The following is a 23329-nucleotide window of genomic DNA, read 5'->3' as shown; positions in this document are numbered from 1 at the left end:
CTTGCAGATTGCTTGCTACAGCGCCTTAAACACTGATATGAATACCAGTAAAACACTCCTAACCATTTTCTGCATCACCCTACTTTCTCACGCAAACATTACCTACGACCCAGACAACAATAACACCATAACCCACAAATTGCACAGCACTCACACACACACACAATGCCCACCCTGAAGAGCATCGATAACAAGCCAACCACAATACACCAACTCCACGCACAACCAATGAACAACTTAACAAACCAAAACAACATAGACAACAACAACCCCATTACTTACAAATCATACAACACTCACACAGACACAATGAACACCCCAAACAGCACCCATAATAACTCACCACCAACCCACCAATCATATGCACAACCTTTTGACAACCCACCAAACCAAAGACACAATAACCAATCAAGAGGAATAGCCTCCGGAAACGAGCACAATCGACAAAATGAGGAAAACAATAACAACAACAAATTCAACCACCGAAGGAACAGACAACTAATAAAAATAAACACGTCAAACCCTCCCTTGGAACCATATCGCTCAATTCATCTAGGATACATCAATGCAAGATCAGCAGTAAGGAACTCAGTAGACATACTAGACTGGATCATCGCAGATAAACTAGACCTCCTATTTATCACAGAAACCTGGCTCCATAGTCCTACAGATGCAGCCATCTTAGAAATATGCCCACCAGAATACAAAATCACCCACTGGACAAGGAATGGAATAAAAAGAGGAGGCGGAATAGCTATAATTTACAAACCCGAATTCACCATCACAATCACGGGTGAATCTACCTCCCCACAACTCGAAATTGCATCGACAAGAATCAACCATCCAAATCTAACAGGCCACCTCAACACAATCCTATTCTACAGACCTCCAGGGAAATGGCAAGACTCCCAAACACAACTCATGGATTTCATCTCGAATTCCTGCGTATCTTCCTGAAACATCCTCATACTAGGAGACATCAACTTACACCTAGAAGATGACACCTCACCAAGCACACGAGAGTTCAAAGAATTCCTAAAACTTTGGGTTCTGCAAGCACCTTACATGCAACCGACTCACGAAAAAGGACACACACTAGATATCATAACGAACAAATTTGAATCGGATTCAACTATCATGATCACGGACACAAGTTGGACACCTACACTATGGTCAGACCACCATAAAGCAAATGTCACTCTCTGCTGGCGAAAAACACACTTAAACACGACCAATAAACCCGAGCGAACAACATACACAACGAGAGGAAAAATAGACTCCACAACATTCTGGCAACAGATCTACCAGTACGAATGGACAACAAACGCTGACACCATCCAATTCCTCCAAGAATGGGATGAGCTATGTACAACAACATTAGACAAAATCGCCCCAACCCAAACCAGAACATCACACAGGAAAAAAGCAAACCCATGGTTCACCGAAGAGCTGAAAAAACTTAAAACACAAGTCAGGAAACTAGAACGAGCTTGGAACAAAAAGAAAGACAAACAAACACTAAACGACTGGAAATTACTTCGGAGAAAATACAAATACACCATAAAACAGACAAAAAGACAACACTACAAAACAATAATAGGACCAAATTACAAAGACACACATAAACTCTTCAGCCTCGTGAACAAACTGCTAGATACCACACCAGTTACAAATAACGGTAAAAACATACCAGACGTCGACAGCCTTGCGAAGTACTTCAAGGAGAAAATCATACTATTACGACACAAAATACCCGCCAGTCCCATAGACTACGCCACTCTTCTAGACTGTCTGGACCCAGAAGAAGGAGCACACCCAGCAGACAGAACCTGGACCGAGTTCGAACCACTACCAGAAGACCTCATCTCTAAAACTCTCAAAAAATATGCCAAATCCAACTGCAAACTAGACGCATGCCCAAACAGCCTCATGAAATCAGCCCCTCAACAATTCACAATTGACCTAACGAATCATGTAAATTACATGCTACAAAATGGACTCTTCCCAAAAAAAAAAAGGAAAAATCTTACTCACCCCAATTCCTAAAGATACAAAGAAAAACTTGAGCGAAATTACCAACAACAGACCAGTAGCATCCATACCACTAATAACCAAGTTAACCGAAGGGATGGTAACCAAACAACTCACAAACTATCTAAACAAACACTCAATACTGCATGATGCCCAATCCGGATTCCGGTCGAACCATAGCACAGAAACAGTACTAGTCACCCTTATGACCAAATTTAAACAAATAATAGCAACCGGGAACAATATACTCCTCCTACAATTTGACATGTCAAGCGCCTTCGACATGGTCGACCACGAAATCCTACTACACATACTTGAATACTTCGGCATTGGAGGAAATGTCCTAAGCTGGTTCAAGGGGTTCCTAACCCTGCGCTCGTATCAAGTCACATCACACTCAACCACGTCTAAGGCATGGATACCTGAATGTAGAGTTCCACAAGGATCACCCCTCTCACCAACTATTTTCAACCTAATGATGATCCCTCTAGCAAAACTCCTATCAAACCACAACCTCAATCCACATATATACGCTGATGATGTGACAATATATATCCCTTTCAAACAAGACATCAAAGAAATCTCCAACGAAATCAATCAAAGCCTACACATCATGAACACATGGGCAGACACATTCCGTCTGAAATTAAATGCAGAAAAAACTCAATGCCTGGTACTCACCTCCCAATACAACACTAACGAATTCAATGCGATAAATACACCAAACCTAAACCTTCCAATCTCAGAAATGCTAAAAATCCTTGGAGTCACTATCGACCGCCACATAACACTTGAAACCCACGCAAACAACACAACTAAGAAGATGTTCTACTGCATGTGGAAACTGAAAAGGATAAGACCACTCTTCCCAAGATTCGTCCTCCGTAACCTAGTGCAATCCCTCGTCCTCAGCCATCTGGATTTCTGCAACTCATTATACGCAGGCTGCAAAGAGCAAACACTGAGGAAACTTCAAACAGCCCAGAACACAGCAGCCAGACTCATCTTCGGAAAACCAAAATATGAAAGGGCAACACCACTACGAGAGAAACTACACTGGCTTCCACTGAAGGAACGCATCACCTTTAAGGTATGCACACTAGTCCACAAGATCATTCACGGCGAAGCCCCAGCCTACATGTCCGAGTTGATTGACCTACCACCCAGAAATGCAAGGAGATCTTCCCGAACATACCTCAACCTCCATTTCCCTACTTTCAAGGGCGTGAAATACAACACGCTACACGCGTCAACCTTTTCTCACACGAGCACGCAGCTTTGGAACACACTGCCATGCAACTTAAGAGCGATCCACGAACAAGCATCCTTCCGCAGATTACTGAAGACCCATCTGTTTGAGACAATTTACGGAAAAAAACAAAACACATAGAGTCCACACTCACTTACATCAATGCATCACACATCCACTTATGATCGCTCATCCCCCCTAATTCCACATTACCCATACATATACTTACAGGAATATGTACACCATGTGCCTCTGTGTCTTAACACTGCCCTTAAGCTTCCCATTGTCTCCTCCCAAAGTCTCCCTGTTGATGTCCCATTGAGATATTCCTAATGATAATTCGATTATCTCGCATAACTTGTACAATGTAACCCATAACCAATTTGTAACAACTGTTTTCTCATTATTCATATCTTATTGTAAGCCACATTGAGCCCACAAAGAGGTGGGAAAATGTGGGATACAAATGCAAACAATAAATAAATAAATAAATAAATAAATAAATAAGTGAAAGAACTCTCTGTGAACCTGGAAGATGTATTGAGCAAAATCAACCAATTAAAGATTAGTCTATCACCTGGGCTATGTGGCATGCACCCAAGGTGTTGAAAGAACTCAAACATGAAATTGCTAACCTGCTGTTAGTAATCTGTAACCTGTCATTAAAGTAGTCTCTGGTACCTGAAGATTGGAGGGTTGCCAATGTGACGCTGATTTTTAAAAAGGGTTCTCGGAGTGATCTGGGAAATTACAGACTGATAAGCCTGACGTCAGTGCCAGGTAAAATACTAGAAACTATTATAAAGAATAAAATTACGGAACACATTTAATGGTTCAGAGTCAGCATGGGTTCAGCCAAGAGAAGTCTTGCCTCACCAATTTGCTTCATTTCTTTGAAGGCATAAATAAACATGTGGATAAAAGTGAGCTGCTTGATGTAGTGTATCTAGATTTTCAGAAAGCTTTTGACAAAGTTCCTCATGAGAGACTCCCAAGAAAATTTATGTCACAGGATAGAAGGCAATGTTCTGTTGTGGATTAGGAATTGGTTATTGGACAGAAAGCAGAGGGTAGGATTAAATGGCCATTTCTCTCAATGGAGGAGGGTGAATAGTAGAGTGCTGCAGGGATCTGTACTGGGACCTGTGCTATTTAACATATTTATAAATGATCTGCAAATCGTTTGCTCAGTGTGCGGCGGCAGCCAAAAAAGCAAAAAGGATGTTAAGAATTATTAGGAAAGTGATGGTAAATAAGACCGAGAATACTATAATGCATTTGTATTGCTCTATGGTGCAACCTCACCTTGAGTATTGCATTCAGTTCTGGTTATCGTATCTCAAAAATGATATAGCAGAATTAGAAAAGGTTCAAGGAAGAGCCACCAAAATGATAAAGGGAATGGATCTCCTCTCATATGAGGAAATGCTAAAGAGGTTAGGACTCTTCAGCTTTGAAAAGAGATGGCTAGGGGGTCCACAAAATCCTGAGTGGTGCAGAATGAGTAGAAGTAAATCAATTTGTTACTCATTCCAAAAGTACAAAGACTAGGGGACACTCAAGGACGTTACATGGAAATACTTTTAAATAAAGTAGAAGGAAATATTTTTTCACTCAATGAATAGTTAAGCTCTGGAATTCTTTGCCAGAGGATGTAGTAACAGCAGCGTATCTGGGTTTAAAACAGTTTTGGACAAGTTCTTGGAGGAAAAATGCATAGTCTGCTATTGAGACAGACATGGGGAAGCCACTGGATTCTGGGCTAGATGGACCATTGGTCTGACTCAGTATGGCTATTCTTATGTTCCTAAATCACCTGGACCAGATGGTTTACATCCCAGAATACTGATAGAATTGAAAAATGACTTGCAGAGCTATTGTTAGTAATATTTAATGTATCTTTAAAACACAGCATGGTATCGGAAGATTGGAGAGCGACCAATGTAACACCAATTTTTTAAAAGGGTTCCAGAGGAGATCTGGGAAATTATGGTGAGCCTGACATCGGTGCCGGGCAAAATGGTTATGAAAAACAAAATTACAGAGCATATACATAAGCATGGATTAATGAGACAAAGCCAACACAGATTTAGTGAAGGGTAATCTTGCCTCACCAATCTACTATATTTCTTTGAAGGGATGAATGAAGATGTGGATAAAGCTGAACCAGTTGATATTGTATATCTGGATTTTCAAAAGGCATTTGACAAAGTACTCATGAAAGGCTCCTGATGAAATTAGAAAATCATGAGATAGGAGGTAATGGCTTATTGCGGATTAAGAACTAGTTATAAGATAGAAAACAGAGAGTAGGGTTAAATGGTTAGTATTCTCAGTGTGAGAAGGGTAGATAGTGGGGTTCCCCAGGGGTCTGTGCTGGGACCATGCTTTTTAACATATTTATAGATGATCTAGAGATGGGAATAACTAGTGAAGTAATTAAATTTGCTGATGTCACAAAGTTATTCATAGTAACATAGTGACAGCAGGTAAAGATCTAAGTGGTCTATCCAGTCTGCTCAACAGTCATTCATTATCAATTCAAGATTAAATCAACAATTAATGTGATATTATATACTTGATCATGGTCTTTCTTTGGTGTTTCTGGGACATAGACCGTAGAAGTGTGCCCGGCTCTGTCCTTATGTTCTAACTACTGGAGTTGCCGTCAAAGCCCACTCTAGCCGATCTGAATCTGTCTTGTCATTTGTAGGACACAGACTGTAAAAGTCTGCCTGTCACAGATACAAGATGTTGAGCCCTTGGACTGCATCTGGAGCTGTGGCAGACAAGTCCCCTGGACTGGCACATGGCAAGAGTCAGGCAAGAACCAGAACAGGACAAGACAAGACAGTACAGGGCTAGACAGGACAAAGCTAGGCAAGGCAGACCAGGACAGGATAAGGCCAGGGAGGGCAAGGCAGAACTAGACAGAACTGGATCCAGATGAGGCAAGGAAAAGCAGGGCAACGGGCCTAGAACTGGAACCCAGGCAGAACAAGGCAAGACACAGAAACTAGGCTAAAACTGAGTCCAGAAATGGCATGACAAGGGCAAGGCAAGAACTGGATCCGGACAGGACTGGACAAGGCAACACACAAGAGAGACAAGACAGGAACTAGATGCTAGTGCATTGTGGGATTTTTTTCCTTCTCTTAGTGGGACTTCATTACATAGTGGGACTTTCCATCACATTTCATGGCGTGGTGAACGCTTAAGAAAGAAATTCTGCCTGTTCTATCTAAGCCCTCGATCCATAATGAAGTCAAAACAGATATGTGATGTTATTGAATATTTTGCTGACTGCGCTTACAGCTCCCGATGAAGGATAATGAAACGGGGTATCTCGTAGAGCTGCAGTCCATTGAAATAACGCCAAAGCTAAGATACAGAATGATTTGAAAATTAAGTATATATTAGAATGATTTTGTTTGGGCTCATAAGTTCTACACGTATTGCTTTATGGACAAAAATATCCACATTATTATTATGTACACACTTTATTCTTTATTATTTGTTCACAAAAGAAGTCACGGTGATGTGTGAACACTGTCATCATTATTAGTGGAAGTAGCTTACAGCTCTGTTTCGCATTTCTGTCACACTTCTTGTGTGCATGGTGATACACTGAGTGATTTCTTTATACATGGAAAGCGCTCTAGCAGGTACAGCCTCCGGCATGTGGCAAATGGTTTCTTTCAATAGCAGCTATCGAGGAAGTTACCATTAAAGAAAGGAGCCTGAACCTCTAAAGTGCAGACTTGGCATTTTATTGAATAAATCAATAAAAGCAGAACTTACAGCATGTTATTAAGATGATTAAATATCTTTAACAGAGCTGAGTCTAACAAAATACTTGTATAAATTCAGCAGTGGTGTTACAAAATAAAATAGCACAGCAGAAGATCTTTACTACTGGAGGATGAACAGAGCAATACAGGGAAACGTACTACAGCTACAGGGGTAACACAATACTACATGACAAACGCTATAACTACAGGGGTAACACAACTCTACAGAACAAATGCTACAGCTATGGGGTAACACAATGCTACAGTGACACAAGACAAACCTTTTAACTACAGGGGTAACATAACACTACAGGGCAAACGTTATAAGTACAGGGATAAAACAATGCTGCAGTGACATAGGACAAACCCATTAACTACAGGAGTAACACAAAACTACTGGCATAACATTACAGGACAAACACTACAGCTACAGGGGTAATACAAAGCGGTAGTGACACAGGACAAACCCTATAACTATAGGGGCAACACAAAACTACAAGACAACACTACAGGACAATGGTACAGCTACAGGGGTAACACAATTCTGCAGTAACACAGGGCAAACTTCACAGCTACAGACAGAGCAACACAGTGACACAGGGAAATACAATGACACAAGTTAGACTCTGCAGCTGCCAGTTGAGCAGCACAATACCACAGCAACACAGAGTCCATGGATAAAAGGTGACAAAAGACAACTTCTATATTTACAGTGACCACAGCAACTAAGGACAAACTCTAGCACTTAACAGCTCGAAGCAACTGAACAATCTCTACAGCTACAGAAAGAGCAGCAGTGATGCAGAAAACCTAGAACGTGCAGGTTATACCGACTGGCCTAGCAATATGGTTGCTGTTCTCTACAAAATGGCTGCACTCTGATGATGATTCTGGCTCTCCGATGCATGCTCTCCACGAATGCCCGCCGAATATATCTCTCTGGTAAATCTACATTATCTGGGATCAGCACTTGAGCGATGGAGGTGCTTGTTCCTGGCCTGCGTTGTTCATTGATCTGTATCTGGTAGTTACGGTGTCGGATGCCTCCTGTATTTGTGAAGCCCTGAAGATCAAGGCGTAGGTGACCCTCATCACTTATTAAAATTTGTGATCTGGATTGGGGTAATAGAAGACCATTATTCCAGTGGGCAATCATGAGCTGAGCTTCATATTCAAAAGAACCTGCTTCAATTAAGTCATCTGTGTTATCTACAAGAAAATGTGTTTCTCTCTGGTTCCCAGTGTCATGACAGATAAGTACAAATTCAGAAATTGCTCTTTTCCTTGTTGACACTCTTTCATAGGCGCATTCATTTTCCTCCACTGGGCCACAGTAATCCCAAGAGTCATCAGTATAACACCAGTAATAGCTTTGGCCATGCAAGTCACAGGAGTGGTCAGCTCGGCAGGGCACATTTTTGTATGTGACATCAGGCAGAGGTGAGCATTTATCCCACCCCCTCACTGTCTCACACCAGAAATAGTCTGTTCCTTCTTTCCTGCACTCACCCAGGCAGATGGCTCCGTATTTGCTGGTCCTATGTGATACAATCTTAAGTTCAACTAGTCCACACTTATCCCAACTTCCCTTTTCTAGGTGACACCAGGTATAACTTTCACCATATTTTCCACAAGGATGGTCTGATTTACACCTTTCTCCTTTATAATCAACATTCTGTGCAGGTGAGCAGTAATCCCATTTCTTACCAGTTTCACACCAGAAATACATGTCATTCCTTTTGGAGCACTCATCTTTGCAAGGTAAGCTATAGGTTGAGGTAATATGATTAAAATCATCTCTTATAAATCCACAGTATCCCCAACTATTCAGAGGTGACCCATCCTTTACATAACACCAGAAGTAATTTAATCCATGCTTATCACAGGGGTGATCGACTTTACATGCCCGTCCCTGGTAGTCAACGCCTTGTTGTGGGGAGCAGTAATGATAGTTAAATTGGTCATCCGACTTGATTTCGCACTTGAACTGACTGCCAGATATCATGCACTTGTCAATGCAATTTTCCCCTAAGTAGGAAATGAAAGTTTTTCCATTTGCTGATTGCAGATTCAGAGCAATTGTAAGAGTTAGCATGAGAACCAATCCGGACCTCATACCCAGCTCCATAGTTCAGTCTGTAGTGTAGAAAAAGATAATGAAGACAGGTTAGTAATGTTAAGAATGGACAGAGAGATCCAAACACCTTGGAGTCTAATAACATTTAAAAAACACACTGATTAATCACCCCAGGAGATCCCTGATATTAGGATTATTCAAACCAAGAACCCCTTGACATAAGGATTATTCACACTAGTGACCCCTGATATGAGGATAATTCATCCCAGAAAACCAAAGATTATTCACCCTAGAAGCCCCCTGATATGAAGATTATTCATTCCAGAAACCATTAACATGAGGATTATTCACCCCAGAAACCCCGTGACATGAGGATTAATCACTGTGGGACCCCCTGAGAATTATTGATACCAAAAACCTCATGACATGAGCATTATTTATCCCATAAACCCCTTGACATGAGGATTATTCACCCCAAAACCCCTGACATGAGGATTATTTACCCAAGAAACCCCCTGACATGAAGACTATTCATTCCATAAACCATTGACATGCAGATTATTCACCCCAGATACCCCCTGACATCAGGATTATTCACACAGAAACATCCTGACATGAGGATTATTCACCCAAAAAACCTCTGACATGAGGAGTATTCACAGCAATAACCCTTGATATAAGGATTATTTGCCCCAGAAACCCCCTGACATGAGGACTATTTACCCCATAGCCACATGACATAAGGATTATTCACACTAATAACCCCTGAAATAAGGGGAAATGGGACTTCATATACCACCTTTCTGAGGTTTTTGCAACTACATGCAAAGCGGTTTACATATATTCAGGTACTTATTTTGTATCAGGGGCAATGGAGGGTTAAGTGACTTGCCCAGAGTCACAAGGAGTTGCAGGGGGAATTGAACTCAGTTCCCCAGGATCAAAGTCCACTGTGCTAACCACTAGGCTACTCCTCCACTCATAAGGGTAAGGATAAGGATTATTCACCCCCAAAACAACCCTGAAATGAGGAATATTCACACAGAAATACCCTGACATGAGGATTATTCACTCTAGAAACCCCCTGAAATGAGGATTATTCACCCGACAAACCCCCTGATATGAAGATTATTCATTGCAGATACCATTAACATGAGGATTATTCAACCCAGAAACCCACTTACGTGAGAATTATTCACCTCAGGACCCCCTAACATGAGAACTATTGACCCCAGAAACCCCCTGACATGAGCATTATTCATCCCAGAAACCCATTGACATGAAGATTATTTACTCCAGAACCCCTGACATCAAGATTATTTACACAAATAACCCCAGTCATAAAGATTATTCACCCAAGAATCCCCCTGACATGAGGACTATTCACTCTAGGGTCCCCTGACCTGGTATTCATTCCAGAAACCATTGACATGAGGATTATTTACCCCAGAAACCCCCTGATATGAAGATTATTCATTCCAGAAAGCATTGACATGAGGATTATTCATCACAGAATCATCCTGAAATGATGACTATTCATAGCAGAAACCTCCTGACATGAGGATTATTCACCCAGGAAACCCCCTGACATGAGGATTATTTATCTAGAAACTCCTTGACATGAAGATTACTAATTTCAGAAACCATTGACAAGAGGATTTTTCACATCAATAACCCCTGCAATAAAGATTATTCATCCCAGAAACTCCCTGACATAAGGATTATTCACACTAATAACCCCAGATGTAAGGATTATTCACCCCAGATATCCCCTTACTTGAAGACTATTCATCCCAAGGCCCCCTGGCATAAGGATTATTCACATAAATATCCCCAGAAAACCCTGACATTAGGATTATTCATTCCAAGAATCCCTGATATGAGGAATGTACACCACAGAAACCCCTTGAAATGAAGATTAATCTGTCCAGAAACTCTGACATGAGGATTATTCATCCCAGAACCTATGACATGAGTATTCTTCACTCTAATAACCCCTGACATAAGGATTGTTCACCCCCAAACCCCCTGACATAAGTATTATTCACTACAGGAATCCCTGGCATGAGGATTGCTCACAAAAGTAACCCTTGACATGAGGATTATTCACCCCAGAAACTGCAGATATGGGGATTATTCACTTGTGGAACTTCCTGACAAGAGGGATTATTTTCCCCAGAAATCCTTGACATGAGGATTATTTACCACAGGACCCCCCAAAATAAGGATAATTCACCCCAGATTTCCCTGACATGAAGATTATTCATACTATTGGCCCATGACATAATGATTATTCACCCCAGAAGCCCCTTAACATGATATTTCCTCCATAAACCTCCTGACAAGAGGAATTATTTACCCCAGAAACTCCTGACATGCGGATTATTCACCCCAGGAATCCCTGACATTTTCACAACAGGAAACCTCTGATTTGAGAAATATTCACACTAGAGACCACAGACCGGAGGACTATTTACATCAGAATCCCCTGACCCTGACATGAGGATTATTCCCCCAGAAACCTCCTGGCATGAGGATTATTCCCCCAGGACCCCCTGACATGAATTATTGACTTCAGAAACCCCCTAACATAAGCATTATTCACCCCAGAAACCCATTGACATGAAGATTATTTACTCCAGAACCCCTGACATGTGGATTATTTAAACCAATAACCCCAGAAACCCCCTGACATGAGGACTATTCACCCCAGGGGCCTCTGACATGAAGATTATTCATTCCGGAAACCAATGACATGAGGATTATTTACCCCAGAAATCTCCTGACATAAGGATTATTCACCTGAGAAACCCCTTTGCATGAAGATTGTTCACCAAAGAAACCCCGTGACAAGAGGGATTATTTACCTAGCAACTCCTGACATGAGCAATATTGAAACCAGAAACCTGGCAAGAGGATTATTCCCCCTTGAAACCCCTGACATGAGGATTGTTCACACTAGTGAACTCTGACATAAGGATTATTCACACTAGTAACCCTTGACATGAGGATTATTCACTAAAGAAACCACAGATATGAGGATTATTCACCACTGCAACCCCTGAAAGGAGGATTATTCTCCCAGCAACTCCTGACATAAGCGTTATTGACATCAGAAAATCTGGCATGAGGATTATTCCCCCTAGAAACCCCTGACAAATGTTGGATCTATAATATAAATAATGGTTGCTGCCCCAGTTAATTACATTTCCTAAAGTTCGTTATGCCTCATGCTTTGGATCTTTATTAAGACTGGGTAGTCCTTCTGTATCTCAGGTTCACTATAAACGCATTTGTGAAAGTTTGTTTTACTATCAGTCTAGTAGGGTTTGAAATTCTATTCCAGTTCAAATACAGATACTTCCTAATTACATGATGTTTAGGAAAATGCTAAAAACTTACATATTTAGCAAATATATGGAAGATTAGTAGTACATGCTTGTTAATTAGTTGGTTTTTTTGGATGTAACCTGCCTTGATTCCAGGTTGATTTAGGTGAGATATAAATAACAAGGATGTATATGAGGAATATTCACCCCTGGAACCCCCTGGCAAGACAAATTATTTATCCCAGGAACCCCTTCACATGAGGATTATTCACACAGTGACTCCCGACACAGTGCCGTAGCGAGGGTGGCTGCCACCCGGGATGGTTTGCCGCTGCGCACCCCCCCCCCCCCGGGTGCAGCACGGCGTCCCCCCCCTTAACGTCCTCATTCAGTTGTGTTCCTCTGCACCCACTCACCAAAATGGCCACTGTCTCGACCTTATCCTCTCCTCTAACTGCTTTCCCTCCAGTTTCTGTTCCTTAGATCTCCCCCTTTCTGACCATCACCTATTAACCTTCACACTTAAGCACTCCCCTCCCCGATCACACCCAATCTCAATCCCCACATCTAGAAATCTTTAGGCTATTGACCCCCTTACTCTATCCTCTTGTGTCTCTAACCTTTTTCTGTACTACTCTATCTAAATCTGTCAATGAAGCTGTTTCCTCCTCTGATACTATTCTCTCCTCTGCACTGGACATTCTTGCCCCTCCCATGCCCCGTCCTACTAGATGTACCAAACCCCAGCCTTGACTGACATCTAAAATCTGCTACTTTTGTTCCTGTGCCCACTCTGCTGAATGTTCTTGGCTTAAATCCCACACCCTTGCCGACTTCATTCATTTCAAATTCATGCTTAACTTCTTCCAGTCTGCCCTTTCACTTGCCAAACAGGATTACTTCACCCAATTAACAAATTCCCTTGGCTCCAACCCTCGACTTCTCTTCACCACACTGAACTCTCTTCTTAAGGTACCTCCATCCCCAATTCCCCCATCTCTTTCTCCTCAGACCCTAGCTGAGCACTTCCACAATAAAATCCATAAGATTAACCTTGAATTTTCATCCAAACCCTCCCCACCTCTCTCTCCCTTAGGCCTCACCCCCTACTCTCCTTCTTCTCCTTCTTTTTCCTCCTTCTCAGACGTTTCTACTGAGGAAACTGCCCTTCTTCTTTCCTCCTCTAAATGTACTACCTGTTCCTCTGATCCCATCCCCACTCATCTACTTAACACTATCCAGCTTATTTTCGAAAGAGAAAGACGCCCATATTTTGACCCAAATCGGGAGATGGGCGTCTTTCTCCTGTGGGCAAACAAATCGGTATAATCGAAAGCCGATTTTGGTCGTCTTCAACTGCACTCCGTCGCAGGAACGAACAAAGTGGATGGGGGTGTGTCTGAGGCATGGTGAAGGCGGGACTGGGGCGTGGTTATCAGCCGAGGAGAGATGGGTGTCTTTAGCTGATAATTGAAACAAGAAGGACGTTTTGGACGAGAATTTGGTCCGCTTTATTTGGACCCTTTTTTTTCAGGTCAAAAGTCCCAAAAAAGTGTCCCAACTGACCAGATGACCACTGGAGGGAATTGGGGATCACCTCCCCTGACTCCCCCAGTGGTCACTAACCCCTCCCACCAAAAGAAACCCACTTTACAAACTTTTTTTTCCAGCCTCTATGCCAACCTCAAATGCCGTACCCACCTCCATGACAGCAGAATGCATTCTATCCTCTGACAGCCTTTCCCTGGTTCTGATGTGCCTCTCAGGTGAGTGTGACACCTTTTCTGTTATGTGCACTGCAGAGTCATATCAGCAATGCATTGTGGTGGGTGTAGGGTATTGGGCTCCGTGATTCCACTAGCTTGTGTTAAATGCTCACGATGTTGGTAGTTGGTAGGCTGTACTCCCATGGTGCTTTTCCCTCTGTTTACTGGGTCAGAGTGTGCCCTGTTTTGTTTCCGGTAGTCCATGAGGTAGTGGCCATTTTTGTAAGCCAGTTTTAGCTCCCTTTTATGTGTTACCCACGTTACTGAAAGTGGGCATTGTACCGCATTCTGCCAGCTCTGACCTACTGCTAATCTCAGTACCAGGGAGACTCTTTGCCAGTGGGGCACAACCTCTGATCTGCAGTTAACTGTGAGTAAATGTGCTTATTCGAATAAAGGACGTTTTCGCAGACATTAGTCTTCAGGTGTCAACTGGTGTGCCAAAGTTCTACAGCAGCAACAAGTCCTAGAGGCCTGGAGCACTTTTAGTGGGTACCGCAGTGCATTTCAGGCAGGCGGACCCAGGCCCATCCCCCCTACCTGTAACACTTGTGCTGGTAAATGGGAGGTCTCCAAAACCTACTGTACCCACATGTAGGTGCCCCCTTCACCCCTAAGAGCTACGGTAGTGTTGTACATTTGTGGGTAGTGGGTTTTGGGGGAGGGGGTTGGGGCTCAGCACCCGTGGTAAGGGAGCTATGCATGTGGGAGCTGTTTCGGAAGTCCACTGCACTGACCTCTAGGGTGCCCAGTTGGTGTCCTGGCATGTCAGGGGGGCCAGTGTACTATGAATCTTGGCCCTTCCCACGACCAAATGGCTCGGATTAGGACGTTTGTGAGCTGGCCGGTTTTAGTTTCCATTATCGCAAAAAAAAAACAAAAAACCGCCCAGCTCAGAAACGAACAAATCCATGGCATTTGGTCCGTAGAAACCGTACTTTCAAAACAAAACAAAGACGTCCATTTTTTTTGACAATACGGTCTGTCCCTCCTCTTCACGTGCCCATTTTCGGACATAGACGCTCATGGAGATAGGCGTTCATGTTCGATTATGCCCCTCTATCTCTCCTACTATCATCCCAGTCATCTGTCACATCATTAATCTTTCACTCTCCACTGCAACTGTCTGTATGGCCTTCAAACATGCTGTTGTCACTCCACTCCTTAAAAAACCCTCACTTGACCCTACCTGTCCCTCTAACTATCTCCCCATCTCCCTTCTCCCTTTCCTCTCCAAATTACTTGAACGTGCCGTTCACCGCTGTTGTCTTGACTTTCTTTCTTCACAACCTATTCTTGACCCACTTCAATCTGGTTTTCGCCCTCTTCACTCTACTGAAATTGCACTTACCGAAGTCTCTAATGACCTGCTACTAGCTAAATCCAGAGGTCTCTATTCTATCCTTATCCTTCTTGACCTATCTGCTGCTTTCGACACTGTTGACCACACTATACTTCTGGATACGCTATCCTCACTTGGATTCCAGGGCCCTGTTCTTTCCTGGTTCTCCTCTTACCTCTCACTTCGTTCTTTCAGTGTTCACTCTGGTGGATCCTCTTCAACTTCCATCCCGCTTTCTGTTGATGTGCCTCAAGGTTCTGTCCTTGGACCCCTCCTTTTCTCCATCTATACCTCTTTCCTTGGTACCCTGATTTCATCCCATTGCTTTCAATACCATCTTTATGCTGATGACTCTCAGATCTACATCTCCACCCCTGAAATCTCAACCTCAATCCAGGACAAAATCTCAGCCTGCTTGTCCAACATTGCTGCTTGGATGTCTCAACGTCATCTAAAGCTTAACATGACCAAAACTGACCTTCTCATTTTTCCCCCTAAACCCACCTCCCCTCTTCCCCCTTTCTCTATCTCTGTTAATGACTCTCACATCCTCCCTGTCTCCTCGGCTCTTAACCGTGGAGTTATCTTTGATTCCTCTCTTTCTTTCTCTGCACATATTCAACAGATCGCCAAAACCTGTCGTTTCTTTATCTACAACATTAGCAAAATTCACCCGTTCCTTTCTGAATACGCTACCAGAACCCTTATCCACACCCTTGTCAACTCTCGCTTGGACTATTGCAATTTACTTCTTACTGGTCTTCCACTCAGCCATCTCTCTCTCTCCAATCTTTCCAAAATTCTGCGGCACAACTTATTTTCCGCCAGAATCGTTATACCCATACTAACCCACTCCTCAAGTCACTTCTCTGGCTCCCTGTCCGCTTCCGCATTGTGAGAAGTAAGAGGTTGCTAGGACTGGGGAGAGTCCTGGGGGTGGCAACAGGTGTAGGAGGTTATGGGCTGGGTCCTGTTTAGCTATTAACCACTATACCCCACCTGAGTTGTGAAAGGAAGAGAAGTGAGCTGGCAGCAGAAGAAGAGAGATCCCCCTGGAAGATACTGGCTAACCTTATGGACTTGTGGTGGACTGGGTGTCCAAAGGAGACAAGCAGGCTGAAAATCCTGGGGTAAGAAGCCCTAAAGCATTAGTGAAGGACTGTGTGTCCCCAGTACTTGTAAGGAACTGTGTGTTCAAAGGAAGGGCTGTGTGTCCCAAGTACTGGTAAAGAACTGTGTGTTCAAAGGGAGGACTGTGTGTCCAAAGTACTGAGAGAAGCAGGCTGCAAAACCTGGGGTTGGGAGTCCCCAAAGTATTGAAGCTAGTACTGAGCCCATGTATCTGTGTGGGGAGGCTCAGTGTGAAGACCTATGAAAGCATAAAGTATTAAGCTAGAAGAAGTGTGCCCAGGGGCTGGAATAAAGAGTTGCCTGAGAAATATGCAGTTGGTGAGACCTGTTTAATATACTTAGTGGGAACCAGGTCACCCTGAGCGAGAAGGGGTAGCACACTAATTTGCATATGATCTGCATATTGAGAACCAGGTCACCCTGAGTGAGAAGGGGGTATCACAGCATACAGTTTAAACTTCTCGTACTGACCTTTAAGTGCATCCACTCTGCAGCCCCCCCATTACCTCTCCACTCTCGTCTCTCCCTACATTCCTCCCTGTGAACTCTGCTCACTGGACAAATCTCTCTTGTTGTCCCCCTTCTCCTCCATTGCTAACTCCAGACTTCGTTCCTTTTCTTTCGTGGCACTTTATGCCTGGAATAGACTTCCTGGACCTATATGTCTAGCTCCATCTCTACCTGTTTTCAAATTTATGCTGAAAACCCACCTTTTCACTACTGCTTTTAGCTCCTAGCCATTACTCAATTGCCCTCCCCTTGTCCCTTCCTTCCTTCTCACTCATTACTTCCCTCACCCGTAACTGTCTTGTCTGTCTGTATTATTTAGATTGTAAGCTCTTTTGAGCAGGGACTGTCTCTTTATGTCAGGTGTTCAGCGCTGCGTGCGTCTAGAAGCACTATACAAATGCTAATAATAATAATTATTATTATTATTAAAACCAGAAAACCTAGCATGAGGTTTATTCATTCCAGAAAATCATGACGTGAAGATTATTCACACCAGAAACCACTGACATTAGGATTATTCTCCTCAGATACCCCTGTCATAAGGATTATTCAGCCCAGAAACCCCTTGACATGAGGATTATCCAGTCTAGAAAACCCTGACATGAGGAAAATGTATCCCAGTGGCCCTCTGACATGTGGATTATTCATCCTAGAAACCCCCTGATACAAAGATTATTTGCCTCAGAAACCACAGATATGATGATTATTCACCCCAGATACCCCTGACATGAGCATTATTCACCCCAGAAACCCATTGGCATGAAGATTATTTACTCCAGAACTCCTGACATGAGGATTATTTACACTAATAACCCCAGACATAAAGATTATTCACCCCAGAAACCCCCTGACACAAGGGCTATTCTCCCTGAGTCCCCTGACATGAAGATTATTCATTCCAGAAACCATTGACATGAGGATTATTTACCTCAGAATCCCTCTGACATAAGGATTATTCACCCGCGAAACCCCCTGGCATGAAGATTATTCACCCAAGAAACCCCTGATAAGAGGGTTTATTTACCTTGCAACTCCTGACTTGAGCATTATTGAAACCAGAAACCTGACATGAGGATTGTTCACACTAGTAAATTCTGACATGAGGATTATTCACCCAAGAAATCACAGATATGAGGATTATTCACACTAGTAACCCTTGACATGAGGATTATTCACTGAGGAAACCACAGATATGAGGATTATTTACCACTGGAACCCCCTGACAAAGATTTAACCCAGGAACCCCTGACATGAGGATTATTTACCACAGGAACCCTCCAAGAAAGCACAAAGGCAGACGGTCTGCAAGCTCCAAGATGGAAAATGTACAAAGCAGATCGTTAAGAACGTAATTTATTAATACAATTCAAAAAAATACACATAAATACATATATAAAAAATAGCCCGACACAGGCCGTGTTTCGCCCAGCAGGGGCTGCTTCAGGGGCTACACAAAAATCCTCTATAGTTCAAATTGGAAAAATTATATTTGATAATTCCAAAAATATAATATGCAAGCGATCTCAGTTTGAAAAAAACAGCTCTCCGAAAGGGGCCAAAACGACATAACATTCCGTCTATCTGGTGTCTCTTGTCTCTGGAGAAACATGAGGATTATTCATCCTGAATAAACCCTGATATGAGGATTATTTACACTAGTAACCCTTAACATGAAGATTGTTCAGCCCAGAAACCCCTGACATAAAGATTAGACACATTACTGACACCTGACTGAGGATTATTCACTCCAGAAATCCTTTCACATGAGAATTATTCAATCTAGAAAACCCAGACAAGAGGGATTATTTACCTCAAGTGCCTCTGACATGAGGATTATTCATCATAATAACTCCCCATATGAGGATTATTCACCCCAGAAACCCACTAACATGAGGGAAATTTACGCCAGTGACCCCTGACATGTGGATTATTCACCCTAGAAGCCTCCTGACAAGATGATTATTTGCATCAGAAACCACAGATATGAGGATTATTCACCCCAGATACCCCTGACATGAGGATTATTTACCCCAGAAACCCCCTGACATTAGGATTATTCATTCCAGTACCCACATGAGCATTATTTATCCTAGAATCCACCTCACATGAAGATTATTCACCACAAGAATCCCTGGCATGAGGATTACTCACACTAGTAACTCTTGACATGAGGATTATTTACTCCTAAAACCCCTTGACAAAATGGATTATTTACCCCCAATATGAGGATTTTCACTCCAGAAACCGCTGACATGAGGATTGTTCGCAATAGTGACCCCTGAAATGAGGATTATTGAGCCCAGAAACCCCTGACATAAGGATTAGTCACACTAGTGACCCTGACATGTGGATTATACACCCCTAAAACCCCTTGACATGAGGAATATTCAGTCCACAATCCCCCTGACATGAGGATTATGCACCCCAGATACCCATGAAATGAGGATTATTTACCCTAGAAACCCCCTGACACGAGGATTATTCACTCCAGAAACTCCTTACATAAGTACATAAGTAATGCCATACTGGGAAAAGACCAAGGGTCCATCGAGCCCAGCATCCTGTCCACGACAGCGGCCAATCCAGGCCAAGGGCACCTGGCAAGCTTCCCAAACGTACAAACATTCTATACATGTTATTCCTGGAATTTTGGATTTTTCCAAGTCCGTTTAGTAGCGGTTTATGGACTTGTCCTTTAGGAAACCGTCCAACCCCTTTTTAAACTCTGCTAAGCTAACCGCCTTCACCACTTTCTCCGGCAACGAATTCCAGAGTTTAATTACACGTTGGGTGAAGAAAAACTTTCTCCGATTTGTTTTAAATTTACTACACTGTAGTTTCATCGCATGCCCCCTAGTCCTAGTATTTTTGGAAAGCGTGAACAGACGCTTCACATCCACCTGTTCCACTCCACTCATTATTTTATATACCTCTATCATGTCTCCCCTCAGCCGTCTCTTCTCCAAGCTGTATAGCCCTAGCCTCCTTAGTCTTTCTTCATAGGGAAGTCGTCCCATCCCCGCTATCATTTTAGTCGCCCTTCGCTGCACCTTTTCCAATTCTACTATATCTTTCTTGAGATGCGGCGACCAGAATTGAACACAATACTCAAGGTGCGGTCGCACCATGGAGCAATACAACGGCATTATAACATCCTCACACCTGTTTTCCATACCTTTCCTAATAATACCCAACATTCTATTCGCTTTCTTAGCCGCAGCAGCACACTGAGCAGAAGGTTTCAGTGTGTTATCGACGACGACACCCAGATCCCTTTCTTGGTCCGTAACTCCTAACGTGGAACCTTGCATGACGTAGCTATAATTCGGGTTCTTTTTTCCCACATGCATCACCTTGCACTTGCTCACATTAAACATCATCTGCCATTTAGCCGCCCAGTCTCGTAAGGTCCTCTTGTAATTTTTCACAATCCTGTCGCGATTTAACGACTTTGAATAACTTTGTGTCATCAGCAAATTTAATTACCTCGCTAGTTACTCCCATCTCTAAATCATTTATAAATATATTAAAAAGCAGCGGTCCTAGCACGGACCCCTGAGGAACCCCACTAACTACCCTTCTCCATTGTGAATACTGCCCATTTAACCCCACTCTCTGTTTCCTATCCTTCAACCAGTTTTTAATCCACAATAGGACATTTCCTCCTATCCCATGACCCTCCAATTTCCTCTGTAGCCTTTCATGAGGTACCTTGTCAAACGCCTTTTGAAAATCCAGATACACAATATCAACCGACTCCCCTTTGTCCACATGTTTGTTCACTCCTTCAAAGAATTGAAGTAAATTGGTCAGGCAAGATTTCCCCACACAAAAGCCATGCTGACTTGGTCTCAGTAATCCATGTCCTCGGATGTGCTCTGTAATTTTGTTTTTAATAATAGCCTCTACCATTTTCCCAGGCACCGACGTCAGACTCACCGGTGTATAATTTCCCGGATCTCCCCTGGAGCCTTTTTTAAAAATGGGCGTTACATTGGCCACCCTCCAATCTTCCGGTACCACGCTCGATTTTAAGGATAAGTTGCATATCACTAGCAGTAGCTCCGCAAGCTCGTTTTTCAGTTCTATCAGTACTCTAGGTTGAATACCATCCGGTCCAGTAGATTTGCTGCTCTTCAGTTTGCCGAACTGCCCCATTACGTCATCCAGGTTTACCGTGAAGTCAGTAAGTTTCTCCGACTCGTCCGCTTGAAATACCATTTCTGACACCGGTATCCCACCCAAATCTTCCTCGGTGAAGACCGAAGCAAAGAATTCATTCAGTCTCTCCGCTACGTCTTTGTCTTCCTTGATCGCCCCTTTTACCCCTCGGTCATCCAGCGGCCCAACCGATTCTTTTGCCGGCTTCCTGCTTTTAATATACCGAAAAAATTTTTTACTATGTTTGTTTGCCTCTAATGCTATCTTTTTTTCATACTCCCTCTTGGCCTTCTTAATCTGCGCCTTGCATTTGTTTTGACACTCCTTATGCTGTTTCTGGTTATTTTCAGATGGTTCCTTCTTCCATTTTCTGAAGGCGTTTCTTTTAGCCCTAATAGCTTCCTTCACCTCACTTTTCAACCAGGCCGGGTGTCTTTTGGACTTCCGTCTTTCTTTTCTAATTTGCGGAATATGTATGGCCTGGGCCTCCAGGATGGTATTTTTGAACAGCGTCCACGCCTGTTGTACAGTTTTTACTCTCTCAGTTGCCCCCCTAAGTTTTTTTTTTTACCGTTCTTCTCATTTTATCATAGTCTCCTTTTTTAAAGTTAAACGCTAACGTATTTGACTTTCTGTGTACAGTTACTTCAAGGTCGATGTCAAAACTGATCATATTATGGTCACTGTTATCAAGCGGCCCCAGTACCATAACGTCCCTCACCAGATCATGCGCTCCACTAAGGACCAAGTCTAGAATTTTTCCTTCTCTCGTCGGCTCCTGCACCAGTTGCTCCATAAAGCTGTCCTTGATTTCATCAAGGAATTGTATCATGGGTTAATGTCTCAATATAGATACTTAAAAGAAATTACCCCTTACAGCTATAAATTTGATGCATAGATTTTGAACATGTTTATTTGGTTAGTTTGAATTTGTGTTTTCTTAGGTGGGTATGAGCTCATCTGATGAAGTGAACTCTGGCTCTTGAATTCTCAGACAGAAAAAATTAGTTTTTGTTTATAGTTCCAACAACCTCTGTTAGGAGTAGCCTAGTGGTTAGTGCAGTGGACTTTGATCCTGACAAACTGAGTTCAATTCCCACTACAGCTCCTTGTGACTCTGGGCAAGTCACTTAACCCTCCGTTGCCCCTGGTACAAAAAAAAATAAGTACCTGAATATATGTAAACCACTTTGAATGTAGTTGCAAAAACCTCAGAAAGGCTGTCTATCAAGTCCCTTTCCCTTATAATTTATTCTCATAACTCTTAAACATATACATAGAATATGAATTTTTCTATTTTAATTGTTGTAGGGAATATGCAATTTATACCCTGTGTAAGAAATGTGAGATTTGATTATTATGAATTAAAATTACGCTACAATTTTGTTTTTCTATTAATGCTCCTAATGAATTTTATGCTGTTTACATAGAGGAAGTACTTAATACTATGAAGAATTAGAAAAATGGAAACTGTGCAGTTTGTGGATATCTACAGGCACAAATGTTTAAAATTAACCATAACCCCGACACTTTCCAAGGATTCAGTGCTATCATTACATCGCCCATATTACCACTTTGGTGAGGTTCTCTCTCTCTTCAGCTTCTGGTCCTATCACACTTTATCCAGCACGTAGGTAGCAGGAAATTCGTGCTTCATGTGTATCAGCAGTGGGGTCTGGCAGTGGAATCTGTATTCAGAACTCTGGTCTCTTCTTTTATAACCCACAAGCATGAATATTCATTATAAGCCTATGAATATACATTTAAGTGCAGGAATTTAATCAACACAAATAGATGATCGGACAGTCCAGCAATTTTCCAAAGAAACCAGGTTCATTGAATGGTCAGCGTGGGATGGTGAGCTCATGGTGGCTGGAATGTCTTAGTGATAAGAAAATAACCACTGATTCGTTGCCAACCATTCTCTGGAGAAGGACCAAAA

General features: G+C 42.6%; 1 protein-coding gene across 3 annotated transcripts in view; it reads right to left on the bottom strand.

Annotated features, from left to right (window-relative positions):
• Window positions 1-7034: 7034 nt before the first annotated feature.
• The window catches only part of LOC115481433, a 54267-nt gene continuing 37972 nt past the window's right edge, over window positions 7035-23329 (bottom strand). The window contains exons 2-3 of one of the 3 annotated variants that reach the window (XM_030220545.1): window positions 22959-23136; window positions 7035-9207 (exon numbers count right to left, since the gene is read on the bottom strand). In XM_030220545.1, coding sequence (XP_030076405.1) covers window positions 7910-9199 — 1290 coding nt within the window. In that variant the 5' untranslated portion in view covers window positions 9200-9207; window positions 22959-23136 and the 3' untranslated portion in view covers window positions 7035-7909. Of the gene's footprint in view, window positions 9210-22958; window positions 23137-23329 lie in introns of all 3 variants that reach the window. The other 2 variants (XM_030220552.1, XM_030220562.1) reach the window with 2 other exon arrangements.

This window comes from Microcaecilia unicolor, chromosome 1 (genome assembly GCF_901765095.1).
Source record: "Microcaecilia unicolor chromosome 1, aMicUni1.1, whole genome shotgun sequence".
NCBI classification, from domain to species: domain Eukaryota; kingdom Metazoa; phylum Chordata; class Amphibia; order Gymnophiona; family Siphonopidae; genus Microcaecilia; species Microcaecilia unicolor.
Note: the sequence above shows the minus strand (reverse complement) of the source record. Positions and strands in the feature narration are given on the sequence as shown.